The sequence below is a fragment of the Lactuca saligna genome, chromosome 5, assembly GCF_052625555.1.
Source record: "Lactuca saligna cultivar CGN05327 chromosome 5, ASM5262555v1, whole genome shotgun sequence".
NCBI classification, from domain to species: domain Eukaryota; kingdom Viridiplantae; phylum Streptophyta; class Magnoliopsida; order Asterales; family Asteraceae; genus Lactuca; species Lactuca saligna.
In genome coordinates, this window is record NC_136421.1 from 291,696,896 (window position 1) to 291,714,859 (window position 17,964).

Consider the following 17,964-nt stretch of genomic DNA (forward strand, 5'->3'; position numbering starts at 1 on the left):
ACAAAATATTATTTGGTTTTTTTAGTGGAACTGAAATTTATATTTAAGTTGACACTGTAATGTAATATTTAAATTAACAATTTAAGTATTTTGTCCAAACTGTTCAAAAATTGTAGCTTTAAACTGATAATGGTTTATATGCAATAACATTTTAAATCTAATAAATTAAGTATAATGTGTTAAAATTTAAATGCATAACTTTATAAATAGAAGTAAATACATTATTTTAAAATTGAAATTTTATCTATTTATGATTACACTTTAGGTTTGATATTTATTTTATCTTATTAACCAAGTTGCAATCATTATTAGAAAGATACTACAATTTATCACTTTTAACTATTTATAAAATAATATTTGGGTTGTTTAAGTTAAATAAAATTTATATTTAAGTTGAGCCTATAATGTTATATTTTAATTAATAATTTAAGTATTTTATACAAATTGTTCAAAAATTATACATTTAAAATGATAATGGTTTACATCCAACAATATATTAAAACTAATAAATTAAGTATAATATGTTAAAAGTTAAAAAAAACATAATTTTATAAGTATAATTAAAGACATTATTTTAATATTAAAATTTAGTTTATATATGAATACACTTTATATTTGATATTTATTTAACCTAATTATCAAATTTATAATTATTATTATAAAGAAATTGAAAAGTCATTGAAGTTTCAAATGAATGTGGTGAAAGGAAAAAAAAAATGGAGGTTTCAAATGCATGAGATTTAAGAAAAAATGTTAGTTTTATAAGTATGTATGATTATAGTTGTTAATTAACTAATAAATCCAAATACCAATGAATAATTGTTAATTATCGATTTAATATTGTTTGTTATATAACGTGAGAAATAATTAAATATTGGTATGATAGTATATTTAGAAGCAAAAGAATAGAATTTGGTTGTATTTTTTTTTTTTTTTTGCATATGAAAGTCTTCATTTCTTTTTATATGATGGCAGTCATCATTAATATTAAGAAATAAATGAATATAAAAATTTGGAAGATAAAATATATGAACCAAATAGGACAAATTACAAAAACGATAATTTTGAAACCGAGACAAATTTTCAATTTGTTTTATAAAACAAAGTTTTTTAAAATATTTCAAGTAAATTAGATATTAGTATATTACAATATAAAATATTGTAAAACCAAAATTTAAGTTGAGTTTGGATTATATCATATACTAAAAAATAATAATATTAAATTATTATTATTATTATTATTATTATTATTATTATATTTTAAATTAGGATTACATATATAATATAACTTTATATATATATATATATATATATATATATATATATATATATATATATATATATATATATATATATATATATATATATATATATATATAGGGTTAGGTTCATGTGAGACGAACTAATTTTGTGAGATCGTGAGACACATTTTTTTATTTTATTTTTTTTAATATTTTTTTTAGTTAATTCAAGTTCCGAAAATAATATTTAAAAAAAGAATTTTTTGATTTTTCTATTTATTTTGCATTTTAAAATTATTTTTAGAATATGTACAGTGTAATATTCTATTTAGAATATTTCACGTATTTTTCAAAAAAAAAAAAGAATTTTTTTTAAATTTTTTTTAGTTAATTCAAGTTCCGAAAATAATATTTAAAAAAAGAATTTTTAGATTTTTCCATTTATTTTGCATTCTAAAATTATTTTTTAAAATATGTCAGTGTAATATTTTATTTAGGATATTTCACGTATTTTTCAAAAAAAAAAAAAAAACGGGATTTTCTTTTATTATTATTATTTATTTTTTATTTTTTTTAGTTAATTCAAGTTCCGAAAATAATATTTAAAAAAATAATTTTTGGATTTTTCCATTTATTTTGTATTTTAAAATTATTTTTAGATTTGGTTTTACGGTCTCACAAAATTAGAATGGTCTCAAATGAATCTGAACCTATATATATATATATATATATATATATATATATATATATATATATATATATATATATATATATATATATATATATATATATATATATATATATATATATATATATGGAAAAGTTCAGTAGAGAACAATATTATTCAAGGAACCAAAGAACAAATCCAAAGTATCGGAATTTAAACCCATCAACGGCACACACATGTACGGATTATAACAAAACCCACTTTCTTTTTTTTTATTTTAAATTTTTTTTAGGCCAAGTTTTTTATCGAAAAAAAATCCGAATATACTGTTGTTCAGGATTTTTCGTCATCTTTCCATAGAGATCCATGATGATATATAAAAACGAACTTTTTTTTTTTTCGAAAAACATCCACTTAATTTTCTTATTTTTTTTTCAATATTTAAGATTTTTTTATTAAAAAAAACTAATTATACCAAAATTATTAATTTTTTGTACTCTATTAGTAAATATCAACACCGATTAAAAAAAATCGAACAGCGTAGATTCACACTGTGAATCTAAACTGTAAATATTTCAATTTTTAACATTTACAATATGAAAAATTTCGAACAGTTCAGATTCACATTGTGAATCTGAGAAGGTTCACACAAAAAATAAATCTCGATTAGTGTAGATTCACATTGTGAATCTAAACTGTAAATATTTCAAATTTTAAAATTCACAATTTGAAAAAGCTCCGATCAGTTCAGATTCACACTGTGAATTTGATTTATTATTATACATACTGTGAATCTGAGGAGGTTCACAATGTGAATTTGAACAAGTTTACAATATGAATATGAACAAGTTACAATGTGAATCTGAACTGAAATATATATATATATATATATATATATATATATATATATATATATATATATATATTAATATGAATATGAATCTATGTTTAGAAAGTACAAAAAATATGAATTTTGATATATTTATTAATTTTTTTCTATAAAAAATAGAACTTAACTTTTTTCATTAAAGAAAATGAAGTGAAATTTTTTCGAAAAAAAAAAGTTCGTTTTTTATATATTATCATGGATCTTTAAGGAAAGAGTTAGAAAAATCGTAAACAACAATATATTCAGTTTTTTTTTTGATAAAAAAATGGTCTAAAAAAATTTTAAATGGAAAAAAGTGGTAGTTTTTTTTTTTTTTTTTTTTTTTTTTTTTTTTTTTTTAATGGTGGATTTTTTGGTATAATTCAGTGTGTGTGCGTCCAATGTAAAAGTGTACATCTATTTTCTTGGCCGTTGATCGTTATGATTTCTGATTCTCACGATTGGTTCCTTGGTTTATTGTGGTTCTATATTGAACATCAATATATATATATATATATATATATATATATATATATATATATATATATATATATATATATATATATATATATATATATATAGGGTAAAGTGAATATACCTAACAACCTTATATAAGGTTAGGTACCTAACCATATCATACTATGTAATTTTGTATCATATTTGCATTGTAACCACCCAAAGTTCTTAAAATTCAACCTCATAACTTGATTGCTTCCAAAATCTTTGGACTTTCACCATTATCTTCCTTCAAATGACGTTTTTTTATCGGAGACCCCCTGGTGGGCTTCATATACTGCGTTACAAATCTAATGGTGTAGGAAGAATATAATGATGAATGTCTGAAAATCTTGGAAGTAAATCAAGTTAAGAGTTGAAGTTTAAGAACCTTAGACGATTGCAATGGAAATATAATGCAAAACAATGTAGTATAATGTGGTTAGGTATCTAAGCTTATATAAGGTTGTTAGGTACAGTTTTCCCATATATATATATATATATATATATATATATATATATATATATATATATATATATATATATATATATATATATATATATATACACCAAAAAACATGGTTAAAAAATAATTGGAACATATGTTAAAATTTTAAAATATTTATAATAAATTACAAATCTACACAATAAATTAAGATTATAGATATAATGACCGAAATACATTGCTAAAAAGTAATTCCAAAATATTTTAAAATTTTAAAATTTTTACGATCACTGTTTTAACTTTGTAATTATATCTGCGCAATTTCTTGACCAAACAAGACCACTGCTTCTTGAACACACTACACGGAAAAGTCACGACGCTTTTCTTTGTCAATGACATTTGTGTTCACACTGTCACTAATACACCACACACACACACAACGTGGCCGTCACTCTTTAATCCATCTGGGAAGCTTCTCCCGCATTTACGTCTATCCAATCCTAACTAAACGTTATAACAACCTTTTATCAAATAAACTTTACTAAATTTATAGTTTATAATTTTTAGAAGACAAAACCTTTTTTATTATTTTTTTTATTTATAATAATATAATAAATTGATTAGAGATTTACATCATCACTTACGCGCTTACACGTAATATTGGCAAGTATACTCGTCTATACCTTACCCAACAAGACACTCTCACACGCATACTTAACGTTATCCACACACGACACTATATAAATACTTAAACACCACCTCAATGTTCCCACAACTCACTCAAAAACATCATCTGCAAAACAAATTTCAAGAAACTTTCGATCAATATCATATGACGGTGAAAAGACAGCTAGAAGATGACACAGATCATGAGATCGAGAACATGGACATGGCTAACTGCTTAATGCTACTCTCTCGTGTGGGAAAATCAAGTTCTTCGTCGCCGGAGCCAGGCCGGTTGTTTCACTGTAAGACCTGCAACAAACCGTTTCAGTCGTTTCAAGCGCTTGGAGGCCACAGTGCCAGCCATAAACGACCGAAGTTAAACGATGAACATAATCAATCTCCGGCGAAGCCCAAGACGCATGGGTGCTCGGTTTGTGGACAGGAATTTGCCATCGGGCAAGCGTTGGGTGGTCATATGAGGCGGCACCGTGATGATGCCACCGGAAAAACTATCCAGATGGCGGGGAAGAAACAAAGTGGGACTGGGATGAGAGGGTTGTGTTTGGATTTGAATTTGACTCCGTATGAGAACGACTTGAAGATGTGGCCGATTGTTATTTAATTAGTAATTAGTAATGTAATTAATTAGGGTTTTCTGTCATCAAATTATTTGTATAAACGAGTTCATATATCTTTTAGATACAAATTTTGGATTTATTATATTACATTCTAATCATTTGATAATGGTTTTTGGAACATTTCTTTCATGCAATACTCGAATTGATCTGGGGATGTTGAGAATATGAATTGAATGAACTTGGCTTGTAAGTTATCATTAAAACTTATCAAACTATTTTAGAAAACAGATATCACGTCTACGATAGAAGGTTGACACTTGACACGATGTATGGTCAGATATAAATGAGTTGTTAATGGGAAGAACGTATGGATCAAGTAAAGGCTTAAAGCTAATCTTTGAATTCGAATTAAGGACGAAACTATTGTGAGCGTGTTTGGTTACCAAAGAAATAGAATTCAATATTGTTGAAATCTTTCATATTCCATTTAGTAGTTTTTCAATATTGTTGAAATCTTTCATATAACATAAGAAGTTATAAGGTCAAACAAATACAATTTTTAAGGGCAAACACATCATAGGTTGTTGGGATTTCAAATGCTTATCTTGCCATTGTTGTATCTAAAGTTGAGATGAATGATTTCTTGATTTTTATCTTGAAAGTCATGAAAAATAATTCAGCTTTGTCAATATGATCTTTAACTATTGCAGGTAACCAAAAAATTGAGATTGATGTATGAGCCAACCATAGATATCCCAAAAAGGTAACCAAAAAATTGAGATTGATGTATGAACCGACCATAGATATCCCAAAAGCAGAAAAGAGGTTACTATAATCAACATTTTTTTATTTATATTATTTCTAAGATAAACTTAAATGGAATGGGTCTTGAAAGTTTGTCATGCGACTGTTACTATAATGTAAGTAGTTTGCTTATATACTCATACAAATTGAACTTCAATGGAATGGATTAAATTCTAATTCCTTCCTGCAAGAGATTGTTCATTTAATTTAATTTTGCTATTCAAGGGAAGGTTGTAAGATAAGTTGTTAGTTTATCTTCAACCCCCATTTATATGATTTAAAACTTATAATACTTTTTCGTTTTAGTTATCTTGTAGAGATTTTTGGTGTATGCAATGGAAAAGAACTGAGCTTCTAGGGTATATAGTTTATGTTCAATGTGAAGATGAACACAAGTTTTGGAGTTCCTTGTTAGGTTTCTTCCAGAAAATGATTGTGTAGTTGAGGAGAATGGTCCTATTTTCTTGGTAATATGCGTTGTATTGTAAGTGATATTCAAAGCAAATGAAGTTGATTGAAATGTTAGTAATATTATTTTTTTGTGATTATAACCGACCACTTTGTGTTGACTTTGATTTATGGATGTTATTTTAAATTTAGTCATGTCAAAGGAGACCATAAAATTATATAACATATTTATGTTATTGTTGTGTTATGGTGTAATTTTAGTATGAATATTTGTAGCAATTTATTAAAACATATGAGGCATATGCATGACTAGAAAAAAAAATGTTGCATTAGCATTAGAAAGTTCACAACAAAGTTGTATTTGACTGTAATCAATGTTGCATTTCTTGCAATTAAAGACGTAACAAAGGTTGCATTTTTTGCAATTAAATACGTAACAAAGGTTGCATATACCATATGGAAAAGTTGCAATTCTTTACTAGAAACATAACAAATGTTGCAATTGATTGAAAAAAAGTTGATTTTTCATAACTGCCTCTTCGCACAAGGATTATAGTCACCAACAGTAACAAGGGGGGGGGGGGGTGGTTAGAGTGGAATGACTAAACAAGCAAATTAAAAACACATGCAATCAGCTAAATGAGTGAATTAGATTCGGATTTTGTAAGGACTCCAACTTCATGTATGACAATTTAGCAATGTGACTCAAAGATGACACAATATTCATTCAATTCTATCTAAGTTGGTACTTGAAAGTGCTAAAAAGCTCTAACACTTCCCATTCACCATATTAATTAACCAAAACAAGCTCTTTGATTAACCCTAACCTTATTAACCTAATCTAAACAAGCTCTTAGAATTAGATTATAAGATTGCATGAAGTTTTATGTGAATGTTCCCAACAACACCCAATACTCCTTATAAGCTCTGGAGTGTAAAAGTGTATGAATAAGATTTACACTAAATTCATTCAATAGAGATCAATTTAATGCTTGTTACTTGTTCAATTTCACAAAACAATTACGGATTTGTAAAAGAGATAACTTGAATGACCTAACCCTAATTCAAATGGCCAATAAGAATCACAATTAGAATCAAACATTCGATTGAAGCAAAATCAAATTCATTATATAGAAATTAAGAACAAACATCATGTCATATGATTTAAGTCACTACCAAGAAGTCAAAACATGAAATTGGAGAAACTAGGGTTCTAGCCACACATGGCTAGAACAAGATCACAAGAATAAAAGATGGAATTAAAGTGCAATTACAACTTACAAATACTAGAAATAATGTTTCCAAATGATTGCTAATCAAACCCTTGCAAAAACCTTTGAAAATCCTCCTCCAAATGTGCTCTGATATGTTGTGTGTTTGTAAAAATGGCCCTTAACCCGTAATATGAAAGATAGGAAAAACTGCCAAAAGTTGGTTTCTGGGTCAAACACGGCCCGTGTTAGACATAAAGTAAATCTGACACGGCCTGTGTTCAGCATGGTCAACAACTCACATTTTGGTTAACACGGCCCATGTTGGACATAAAGTAAATCTGACATGGCCCGTGTTCCCCTCTAACTCCGAATCCAAACTTGATTTTTCCAACTTTTTCGTTCTTCGCCCGATCATCCCGAAATCTTCACCAATGCTTCCCGAGACTTCCTAAAGTGCGTTCCAACCTCCGATTTATCTGAAAAAGACATGAAAATGTGCAAATAAGGTTGTTCTAGAGACTAACATAAAATGTGGTGAAATGCAAGACAAATGAAGAACAATTATGTTAAATAGATGTATGAAAAGGGACTAAAAGATGTGCAAAAAGGTGCACAAACTGCACCTAACAAATCTCCCCAAGCTTAGATCTTTTTTGTCCTCAAGAAAGAAAAAGAAAAATCTAGACCGGAGAAAATAAAAGAAAAGAAAAGAAACACAAATCAAAATAAAAAAACCTTTTGAAACTTAATGCAAAAGTTAAAACAATCATGAAAAAGATTCAACCCATTTAACCTCGTTTTTGTAGCATAGTTGAGATTGTATCTATCGTGCCTTGAGTCAATTTGGTATTGGTCTCAAAATATTATATTACAATAGAAATAAGACTTTGGCCACTCACTAACGCAACTCAACAGAATCAAAGATCACAACACTTGTTCCCTTTCAATAGCATCAAGTCAAATCATGGAACACATTATGGTCTTACTCTCGTGAAAATGTATGTGGGAAAAATATGTTCAATCATCTTTGTTTTACAAAATGTAACAATGACCCACTCCAACTATTTGTTGATTAACAACAATCTTTTTCTAAAAAATATTTTCTAAGAATTCCCTAAAATTTACCCAGATGGGTTACAAATTTCAAACCACTTACACTAGTCAAAGTAATTAACAGTCAGTCCCAATGTCATAAGTTCAAGTCCAAGTACAAAGGAATCAATCATTTTTCCTAAATATATTATTAAATTAAACTATAAAAATAAAAATAAATATATACAAACTATCTAATTATGTTTTTCCTACAAATAAAGCTCATGACTTTCTTTGAAATCCATGTAACGGACTTCCAACCAACACATCCAGACTATATGACCTTAGTGTGCTAGATTTAAAGAGATCCTGTGGTTTTACTCGCCCGAACCTCAAAGGCCACATATTAGCTTTATTTGGATACCTATACATATCGATAAATTTTTTTTATTTATTAAGTTCAAAACTTTCTATGGAACCCGTGTAGCGAACTTTCAACCCAATTAGTCCCAAACAATTCAACTTTAGGCGATTAGATGTAGAGCACCCCTCAGAGCTTACTTATTCGAGTTCCAAAGATCACAGATTAACTTAATATGTATATTTATTTATTTATTTATTTATTTATTTATTATTATTATTATTATTATTATTATTATTATTATTTATTATTATTATTATTATTTTTTGCTAGGCTTATTTCTTTATGTTTCCGTCCTTGACTTTTCTATTATGGGGACATCTCACGGTCTATTACCGTGAGGGGCTTCTAAGATATTTTTCGGGGGACTGACGTCAACATGAAAAAACCCGTAAGTATAGTTGGAAACAATGTCCCCAAGAAAAGTATATAAAAGAGAATTAGTAGAAAGGATGTTTTAGAGCGCTGGAAGGTTCGGGACACTGAAATTTGATATTTTTTTTTATTGTTTTCTTGAATTTGGCATTTTAGGACCAATTGAGCACTTACTACTCATAAGAACGGTCACGTGTCCCAAAGATTGAATCATACCTGTCGATATGCTCCGATGTTGACAACATTTTCATTTTCTGTTTTGCACGAGTAGCTTCGGGAGGTGTGTTCATGTGCAATTAGCTTGCATTGAGATTTTTCAATAAAAAGAATAAGTCAAATCTCAAGGCATACGACTCACTTACCAATTCAACAGTTTTTAGAAGATTAGGCTGCCTTGGGTTGGATCAAAACAAACATGGAATAAAAATCTTTTTTTTTTTTTTTTTGAAAATGCATGAATGAACCTAGTGTAAAACTAATGCATGACTGAACCTAGTGTACAACTCTACCCCTCCCCAAGCTTAAAGATAAACATCATCCTTGATGCTTGGAGAGGGCGGAACAACCTATCTAATCACCGGAAGGTGGTGGGGGATGGTAGTCGGGTTGGGTAAGAGTCTAAAACAGTCACAAGTGCACACATATTGAATTTTAAAACAAAATATGAACGATTAAAGATATGGAAAGAATTTACCGAATCGTTCTTGGAGCCTTGCAGTTGATGGGAACCTCCTCTTCACCCTCCCCAAGCTTGCCTACATGAAGTATCAAGCCCAAAAGCACAAAAAAAATTGTGAGAATTTCGGACCTAGGGGATCTTGGAAGAGAGAAATTGTTTTGGAGGTGAGTTACGGGTGTATGGGGTGATAAAAGCCGATTTTTTATACTTAAAACACATTTGTTCTGCAGCACGAACACGACCCGTGTTCTTTTAGTGTAAAAACACACGGCCCGTGTAGGGGGTTTAAAATTTTGAAAATGGATGAACACGGCCTGTGTTGGGCATAAGGGAAAAATGACACGGACCGTGTACCCCTCTAACCGCGAAAATGTTTGTCTCGCTTGAACACGACCCGTGTTCAATATAAGGCAAAAAATGAGCACGGGCTGTGTACGGCTGTGTTTGCCACTTCCCACTTTTTGAACGAAAAAATTCCCTCTTGTTCAAACGAAATGGTTTTGCATCCCGAGGTCCGTTTGGTGATTTAAAAACATGCTTAAATGCATTTGGAACATTAAAAACCAAAAACTTCAAAGAAATGGAATTTTTTTAAAGAAATGACAGAAATACCCCCGGGTTGCCTCCCGGTAAGTTGCCCTTGTTTTAAGTTGTTGGCTCGACTTTTCCACAGCATACGCTTCATTCTAAGTATGTGGGCCTCTCCAACACATCAATCTTCTTGCCACCTCCTTCAACTGAACCTTCAACCTTCCTTTGGATTTCTTTTTGCAAACAAACCAAAAAGGACTTAAACCTTTAATATCAGAGATTGTCGACTCAATCCTTTTTTGGTATTTGTTTAGCATAGTTATCAACTCACTCTCTTCCTTCTTCGATAGTTTATTTGAGTTAATGACCGGTTGAGTGCTTTCCTTCTCGACATGTATTAGCTTTAAAGGGTCCGGTGTAGTTTTTGCTCCCGGATCTTGTGCTTGTTCCACCGGTGGAAGGATTTTGACTTTGGTGGATGGCTTGGGTTTTATATCATCACTCCTCACATGCTTCTTTGTTATCAATAAACTCCAAACTCTCCAACACCTCATTATCCATATCGACCTCCTTTGCAAACTCTTTGGCTTTGTCCCTGTCTAGTTTTCCTTGCAAAACTAACTCTAGAAATTCATTGTTAGAAAAACTTAAACCCTTTTTAGTTGAGGGCTCGATCAAATTCACAAGATTGACGGATTAAACCTCAGAAGGAACCTTTTTTGCTATGTGAACATTGAAGTTGATAACTTGACCATCAAATTCCATACTTAAAGTTCCATTGTAGACATCAATTTTTGTTTTGGAAGTTTTAAGAAAAGGTCTACCCAAAAGTATGGAACTTGAACTTGGAGAGTCATCATCTCCCATATCTAAGACATAAAAATCAGCCGAGAAGATAAATTCATCAACTTGCACTAACACGTCATCTAGTACACTATTTGGGTGTACCAAAGACCAGTCGGCAAGTTGGATGATTACACCGGTTTTGCTCAATGTTCCTACACTAGTTGATTTGAAAAGAGAATATGGTAGAACATTTACGGATGCACCTAGATCTAGCATGACTCGGGGTACATGAAGATTCCCCAATTTTCAAGGCACGGTAAAAACACCGGGATCCTTGCACTTTGGGGGCATCCTCTTTTGCAAAACTGCGGATACTTGTTCCCCAACTGTTACGACTTGATTTCCTTTTAATTTCTTTTTAGATACACAAAGATCCTTAAGGAACCTTGCATATCTAGGTACTTGCTTGATGGCCTCAAGGAGTGGAATGTTGATTTGAACTCTCTTGAACATTTGCATGATCTCATTCTCCTCTCGTTCTTTCTTCGTGCTCTTTAATCTTTCAGGAAATGGAGCAGGTGTGGCTTTCGACTCAGTGATGAAGGGCATCTTTTCGATTGTTTTCCCTTCCTTCTTCTCTTCTTTGGTTGCCTCTTCGATCACTATTTCTTCTTCCTTTTGATCAACCAACACTTTTGGACCATCATAGCTCTTTCCGCCTCTCAATGTGATGGCACACACATTGTGCCTTGGCTTTGTTTCATTTTGTGCAGGTAACTTTCCTTGAGATTCTAATTTGCTTACGGAAGTAGCAAGCTGTGAAACTTGGTTCTCTAAGTTCTTTATGCTTGCTTTTGTCTCTTGTTGGAAAGCTTGTGTACTAGTTGCCAAACTCTTCACTATGTCCTCTAAGGACATACTTGATGAACCTGATTGTTAAGGAGGGTGTTGTGGTTGCCTTGGCTGAAAGTTTTGTGATGGAAAAGGTGGTCTTTGTTGGTATTGATGTGGTTGACTTGGTTGATAATTTCCTCCCCAACCTTGATTGTTACTCCATCTTTGATCACCCCGTGGCTGCTCATAACCCATATGATTTGACCCAGAATAGCCTCCCATGACTTTTGCTTCTTCGTAGTCTTCCTTTTGGAGTTGTGGACACATATCGGTTGGATCCCCCACTTGAGTGCAAATACCGCATGGGCGGGCTGTGGGCTGCACACCTTTATCTTTGTCTTGCATCATAACCACTTTCGTAAGCTCGGATAATTGAGCTTCAATTTGAGGAGTCTGGACTTCTTTTACACCTCGGGGTGCATCCATGTACCATTCTTCATCATGGCTTGAGTGTTTGGAATCTTCAGCCATGTTCTTGATTAGATTGCAGATTTCTTTAGGAGTCTTGTCGGGTAAAGATCTGCCACTGGAGGCATTAAGAAGCCTTCTTTCCATTGGAGTCATTCCTTCAATGAAATATTGGAGAAGCTGATATTCGGTAATTCCATGCTTTGGGCATCGAGCACAAAGTTTCTTGAATCGCTCCCAATATGTGTGAAAAGCTTCTCTCTTGTGCTGCTTGATTCCAATGATTTCCCTCCATAGGACTGAAGCTTTCATCTTGGGAAAGTACCTTTGAAAATACTCCTCTAAATGTGCTCTGATATGTTGTGTGTTTGTAAAAATGGCCCTTAACCCATAATATGAAAGATAGGAAAAACTGCCAAAAGTTGGTTTCTGGGTTGAACACGGCCCGTGTTGGACATAGAGTAAATCTGACACGGCCCGTGTTCAACATGGTCAACAGCTCACATTTTGGTCAACACGACCCGTGTTGGACATAGAGTAAATCTGACACGGCCCGTGTTCCGCTTTGACTCCGAATCCAAACTTGATTTTTCCAACTTTTTCGTTCTTCGCCCGATCATCCTGAAATCTTCACCAATGCTTCCTAACACTTCCTAAAGCGCGTTCCAACTTCCGGTTTATCTGAAAAATACATGAAAAATGTGTAAATAAGGTTGTTCTAGAGACTAACATAAAATGTGGTGAAATGCAAGACAAATGAAGAACAATTATGCTAAATAGATGTATGAAAAGGGACTAAAAGATGTGCAAACAGGTGCACAAATTGCACCTAACACCAGCATAACATTTAGGCTCCTGCTAGCTTTGACACGTATTCAGAAAACTGTGGGACTTCTAGAAAGCAATACTTATTGACTTCCAAAGATCATATTTCTAATACGATATGCTTCGATAATCCTTTATCTAAGCTTCTCAAGCTCATACACCTTTCCTTAGATAGCTTATATGTGTGTCTAAACAATTTCATCACTTATAGCAATAAGTCTTAAATGCTTAAACTAATTGCTAAATCTCACAATTCGAAATATGAAGACGGATGACGTAATCATAATAAATTTGAGAATGCAATTTACACAATCGTTATCTCCTTAAAATCTTCATAGTGAAAGTGTTTCCTCACAATCATTTTCATGAAGTAGAGAAACCTTATGACACTTAGATTTTATGGTGTATGTGTTCCTATCCATGTGAATTTGTCATAACCATAATCATAAGATAATTTTTGTGACAAATCCAAACTCTTATGGACAAAACTTGTTCATTATTAATTTCTTGCCATCAAGGATCCCACCATTGCTTCCAAGTTATTTAGCAGCTCACATATACTAGTCAATGTTCTTTCATTGAACAAGGTGTCTTGCCTCTATGTAATCAATTGAGAACTCATAGCACTCACGTGCATAGTTGACCAAACTGGAATGTCATAGGAACACGAATATGTTAACACGATAGGTTACAAATCTCAAGTCACATGCTAGTGTTAAACTAGGTTTATTCTTGATTTGTCTTTGAAACTTTTCAAGATCATTTAGACTCCTAATGACCTCTTGACATATAAGATTATTTTGTTAAGAAACATTTCTTGTCAAACAAATATTCAAGAGTTAGTGAGGATTCTTATCAAGACAAGCACCACACACAATTGGTCTTAGTTGGTCTTTATCTTATTCAAGACATCACAACTTACCAATTTCAACTATGCAAGAGTAAGAGAAACATTTTTCTACTCCACATTTGATGAGTGTGTTAAAAACTTCTTAAGATGTATCACTCAAGTCACAATCTTGGAGTGTGACTTTAAGACTCAATTTTGGAACAAAGTATGACCCACCTTTTGATTTAACAATTTCAACAACTTCCAATTTCTCTTCTTAGCCATACTGGTGCACTAAGGTGTCCTTAGAGGATCAATTGTGATATGTTTTCATAATCAACACGATCATAAAACATGATACTAAAGTACTCTCCCATCTTTTTAGTTTGGAGAAACTTTTATCTTTCTGCCTATTTTATTCTTCTTATTCGTTCTATCATTCATTGAAACTTTTCAATGATTCAGAATTGTACTTAATCTTGTAAGCATAACCGTATTTACTAGAATTTTAGTAAATCATGATGAATAATCTTATTGTTCTTTGTGGCGGACTTGACTAGTGCACAACATTATGTACCAGTTCTCTTAGTCCTTCACTTGACTTTTTGTAAAGGAATTAGTCTTAATTTTCCAAATATGAAGGTTCCCATTCATCATACAATACAAGTTGTATGATTCGAAGTTTCTGTCCAATCGAAACTCGGGTGACAAGAATCATTCCTTATTTGGTAAATTCTCGACATTACCACAAATAATATAACTAAGAATCACATCCATTTCAATATAGCTAAAAATAGAAATACACAAACATCAATTTTCACACATGCCATTGCAAGGAAATATATAAATAAGACAAAAACCAAAATTTATTTTATTTATAAAAGGTGCGGAAAAACTTTTCCTTACAATGCAATTCAAATGAAAACTATGCAATTACATATTCCTAAGCAATCTATCATAACTCTAAGTAGGAGCTCAAAAATCCGATCATCGAATCATGTGATCGAAATCCATATCTTCGTGATCAGACTCAACACGTTTCTTCCTTTAAGCTTCCTTTCTTTTCTTCGATCCTACAAAACATTAAAATGCCATCTAATAACATCACGTATTAAGAATCTACAAACATGAACTTAATAGAGTTAGATAGTGGATTTTACCTGAAATAGAGTCATATATTTTGACTCTCCCATCTCCTAGATCTCTCAGGTAGTCAGGGTAGCTTCGTAACCAATGCCCCCTCTTTTGGCAGTAGAAACATATAGATTTTTCTGGAATGGTACACGGGACTATCTCAGACCCAACCTTTCTCTTGCGTAGAGAAAACTTTTCTGTACTTCCAATGTTGCCATTACCCATAGAAGGTTGGGATATTGATTTACCAGAAAAATTTGCTCGTCCAGTGTGCCAAATCATTTCCGATTCGGCGGCAATAAGCAAATAAGTCAAATCAATGAGGGTCACATCGTGTTCCATTATATAGTACTCTCTAACGAACTTACCATATGATTCAGTAAGTGAGTGAAGAACCTAGTCAACATCTAACTTCTCCAAGACATCAACACCCAACATTCCTAATCTATGAATATGTAACTTCATATCCAATACATGAACGCATACCGACTTTCCATCTTTGTGTCTTTTTGCCAATAAGGCTTGAGTGATCTTGAACTTTTCAAGTCTTCAAATACATGGGTCAGGGAGAATTATTGGAGGAGGTGGAGGAAGTGAAGAATGATTTCCATTTCCATAATCCAATCGTTGAACATCATCTTCAAATGGAAAACTTTTTCCAACGGATTCAAGAAGACCATAGTTGTTAGACTTTGACATCCACAAAACGGGAGAAAATTCAAGTTAGTTGATTGAGTCCTTAATAAAACACCCAAATGAGATATTAAGGCTAGGACCCAACACAATATTTTACAATTTAGAAGAGGGATATCGTAATCCAAATTGGAGAACATTTGAAGGTAGGTAAATGATGATTTACTGATTTCCACCATGAAAAACGAAAAGGAAATTTAAGTTTTAAATGAATTGAAATTCCTAGATCTTTTGAGATTCATTGAACTTTTCAATGGCATGTTTAAATCTCGATTGTGCCCTCCATTTGTGACTAGGATGCCGAGGATCACAAACAAGGTGTAGATAACCATGCAAATTAGCTCGGTACTCTTGATGGTTGTCGAGGCCAATAAAATTAATAAACCTAAATATTACATATTAAAATAGTGTATAGTGGTAAAGGGATCGAATCCACGGAGATTGGTTCAATTTATAACTCTATGAAAGATCTCTTTGTGAAAATACTTGCTAAATGATAATAAATTAAAAATGGGGGTTTTGGTGTTTTGAAGTACTTGAAACAAACTAGAATTAAACTATGATTTAAATTGACAATTTAACGAAAACAAGATTTGATGTAAATCAATAAGAGAAGGATTGTTGACTTAAGGTTTCCTCACTTTGACTTTTTGATGAACATATCATTAGAATCTAATGGTGCAATACTTGTTTTAATTCCTTAATTTGGCTATGGTAATCCAAGGAGCTTGAGATTACCTAGACTTTTCTTAATTGTTGAAATAGTTAGAGAAGCTCATAACAATTTCCTTAGTCAAAGTCACTAATTCCAATAAGCATGTAATTAGTGAAAGTCAACTAGCATTAAGAACCAAAAAGTCACCAAATCCAAGAGGAGTCAAAAGCTTCCACTACCATGTTGGAGAAAATGCTTTTATGATTGTGTGAAGCAAAAACAACACAAAAATCATTTGTTGCTTGCTAATTTGAGGACCCTTTACTTAATCAAGAAATTAGCCAACTAATTACCACAAACACATTTAAACTCATGAACTAAAACATACAGGTAGTGATAAGATGTTAGAACACAAAACATTCCCATAAAGATTTAAGAACATGTTCATGGATTCTTCAACATTCAACAAAAGTTCAAAGTATTCAACATAAGTCAACCAATATTAGTTTAGCTAAGCATAGCTAAAATCAAAGAAACAAAGATAGAGAAGATTGTACCAAACATTAAGCAAGAATCAAGAGGTAAAAAGATGATGTTCTTGAGGTGTTCTTGGCCTTCAAAATTCTTCAAAACTTCAGAGAGAATCTTCAAAAATCGGATGTCTAAGAGTATGCAAAAGATAGGCACCAACCTTCCCCATATAGCTCAAAACATGAATTCCCGGAAATGCCCCTGCAAGGCCTTGCGCAACCCGATTGCTGCTGCGCGGGTGGTCCCTGGATGTAGCATCTTTGAGGTTTGGGCCTCCATAGCTTAGCCCACTTGGCCCAGTTCGAGTCAAATCAGCTCCTAACCCATTTTTCTTAAAGTTTTCTTCATTTTAAGCCTAATTTGGCTTCTCCAAATCCTCCAAAGCTTGTGAACTCGTCCGATTAATAATCTACGCACGCTTGAATATTCTTTCGATTCTTACAAATTCAAACTTCATTTTCTCCAAGCCTTCAAATAATCATCAAGCTCGCTCCATGCATCATCTCCACAATCACCAAGCTTAACATCCTTTTTGTTTACGAACTCCCATCGCTTTCCATACGTCCCGAGCACTCCCGCTCCGCTTGACTCGAAAACCTGCAATTATGCTCACAAGATTCGAAAGTACCCGAAATAGTCATAAAATAACAAAAAGGAAAATACGCATGGAAATTATCTAAATTATGAATGAAATATGATAAAATAAACTATAAAAAGAAGTAAATAAAACAAACTATCAACTCTCGATGTTACAAATCACCTAATCAATGTGTCGGTTAACCACA

General features: G+C 32.0%; 1 protein-coding gene and 1 pseudogene across 1 annotated transcript; one reads left to right on the top strand and one right to left on the bottom strand.

The window, feature by feature from the left end:
• The first annotated feature begins 4,548 nt into the window (after positions 1-4,548).
• On the top strand, positions 4,549-5,004 carry LOC145046860 (zinc finger protein ZAT11 pseudogene; annotated as a pseudogene).
• Positions 5,005-10,922: 5,918 nt separating this feature from the next.
• LOC145046861 (uncharacterized) lies at positions 10,923-12,128 on the bottom strand. Its single transcript, XM_078995120.1, has 3 exons — positions 11,537-12,128; positions 11,127-11,422; positions 10,923-11,045 (listed from the first exon to the last, which is right to left on the bottom strand). The coding sequence occupies exons 1-3, from the start codon at positions 12,126-12,128 to the stop codon at positions 10,923-10,925; spliced, it is 1,011 nt and encodes a 336-aa protein (XP_078851246.1).
• Positions 12,129-17,964: the final 5,836 nt, after the last annotated feature.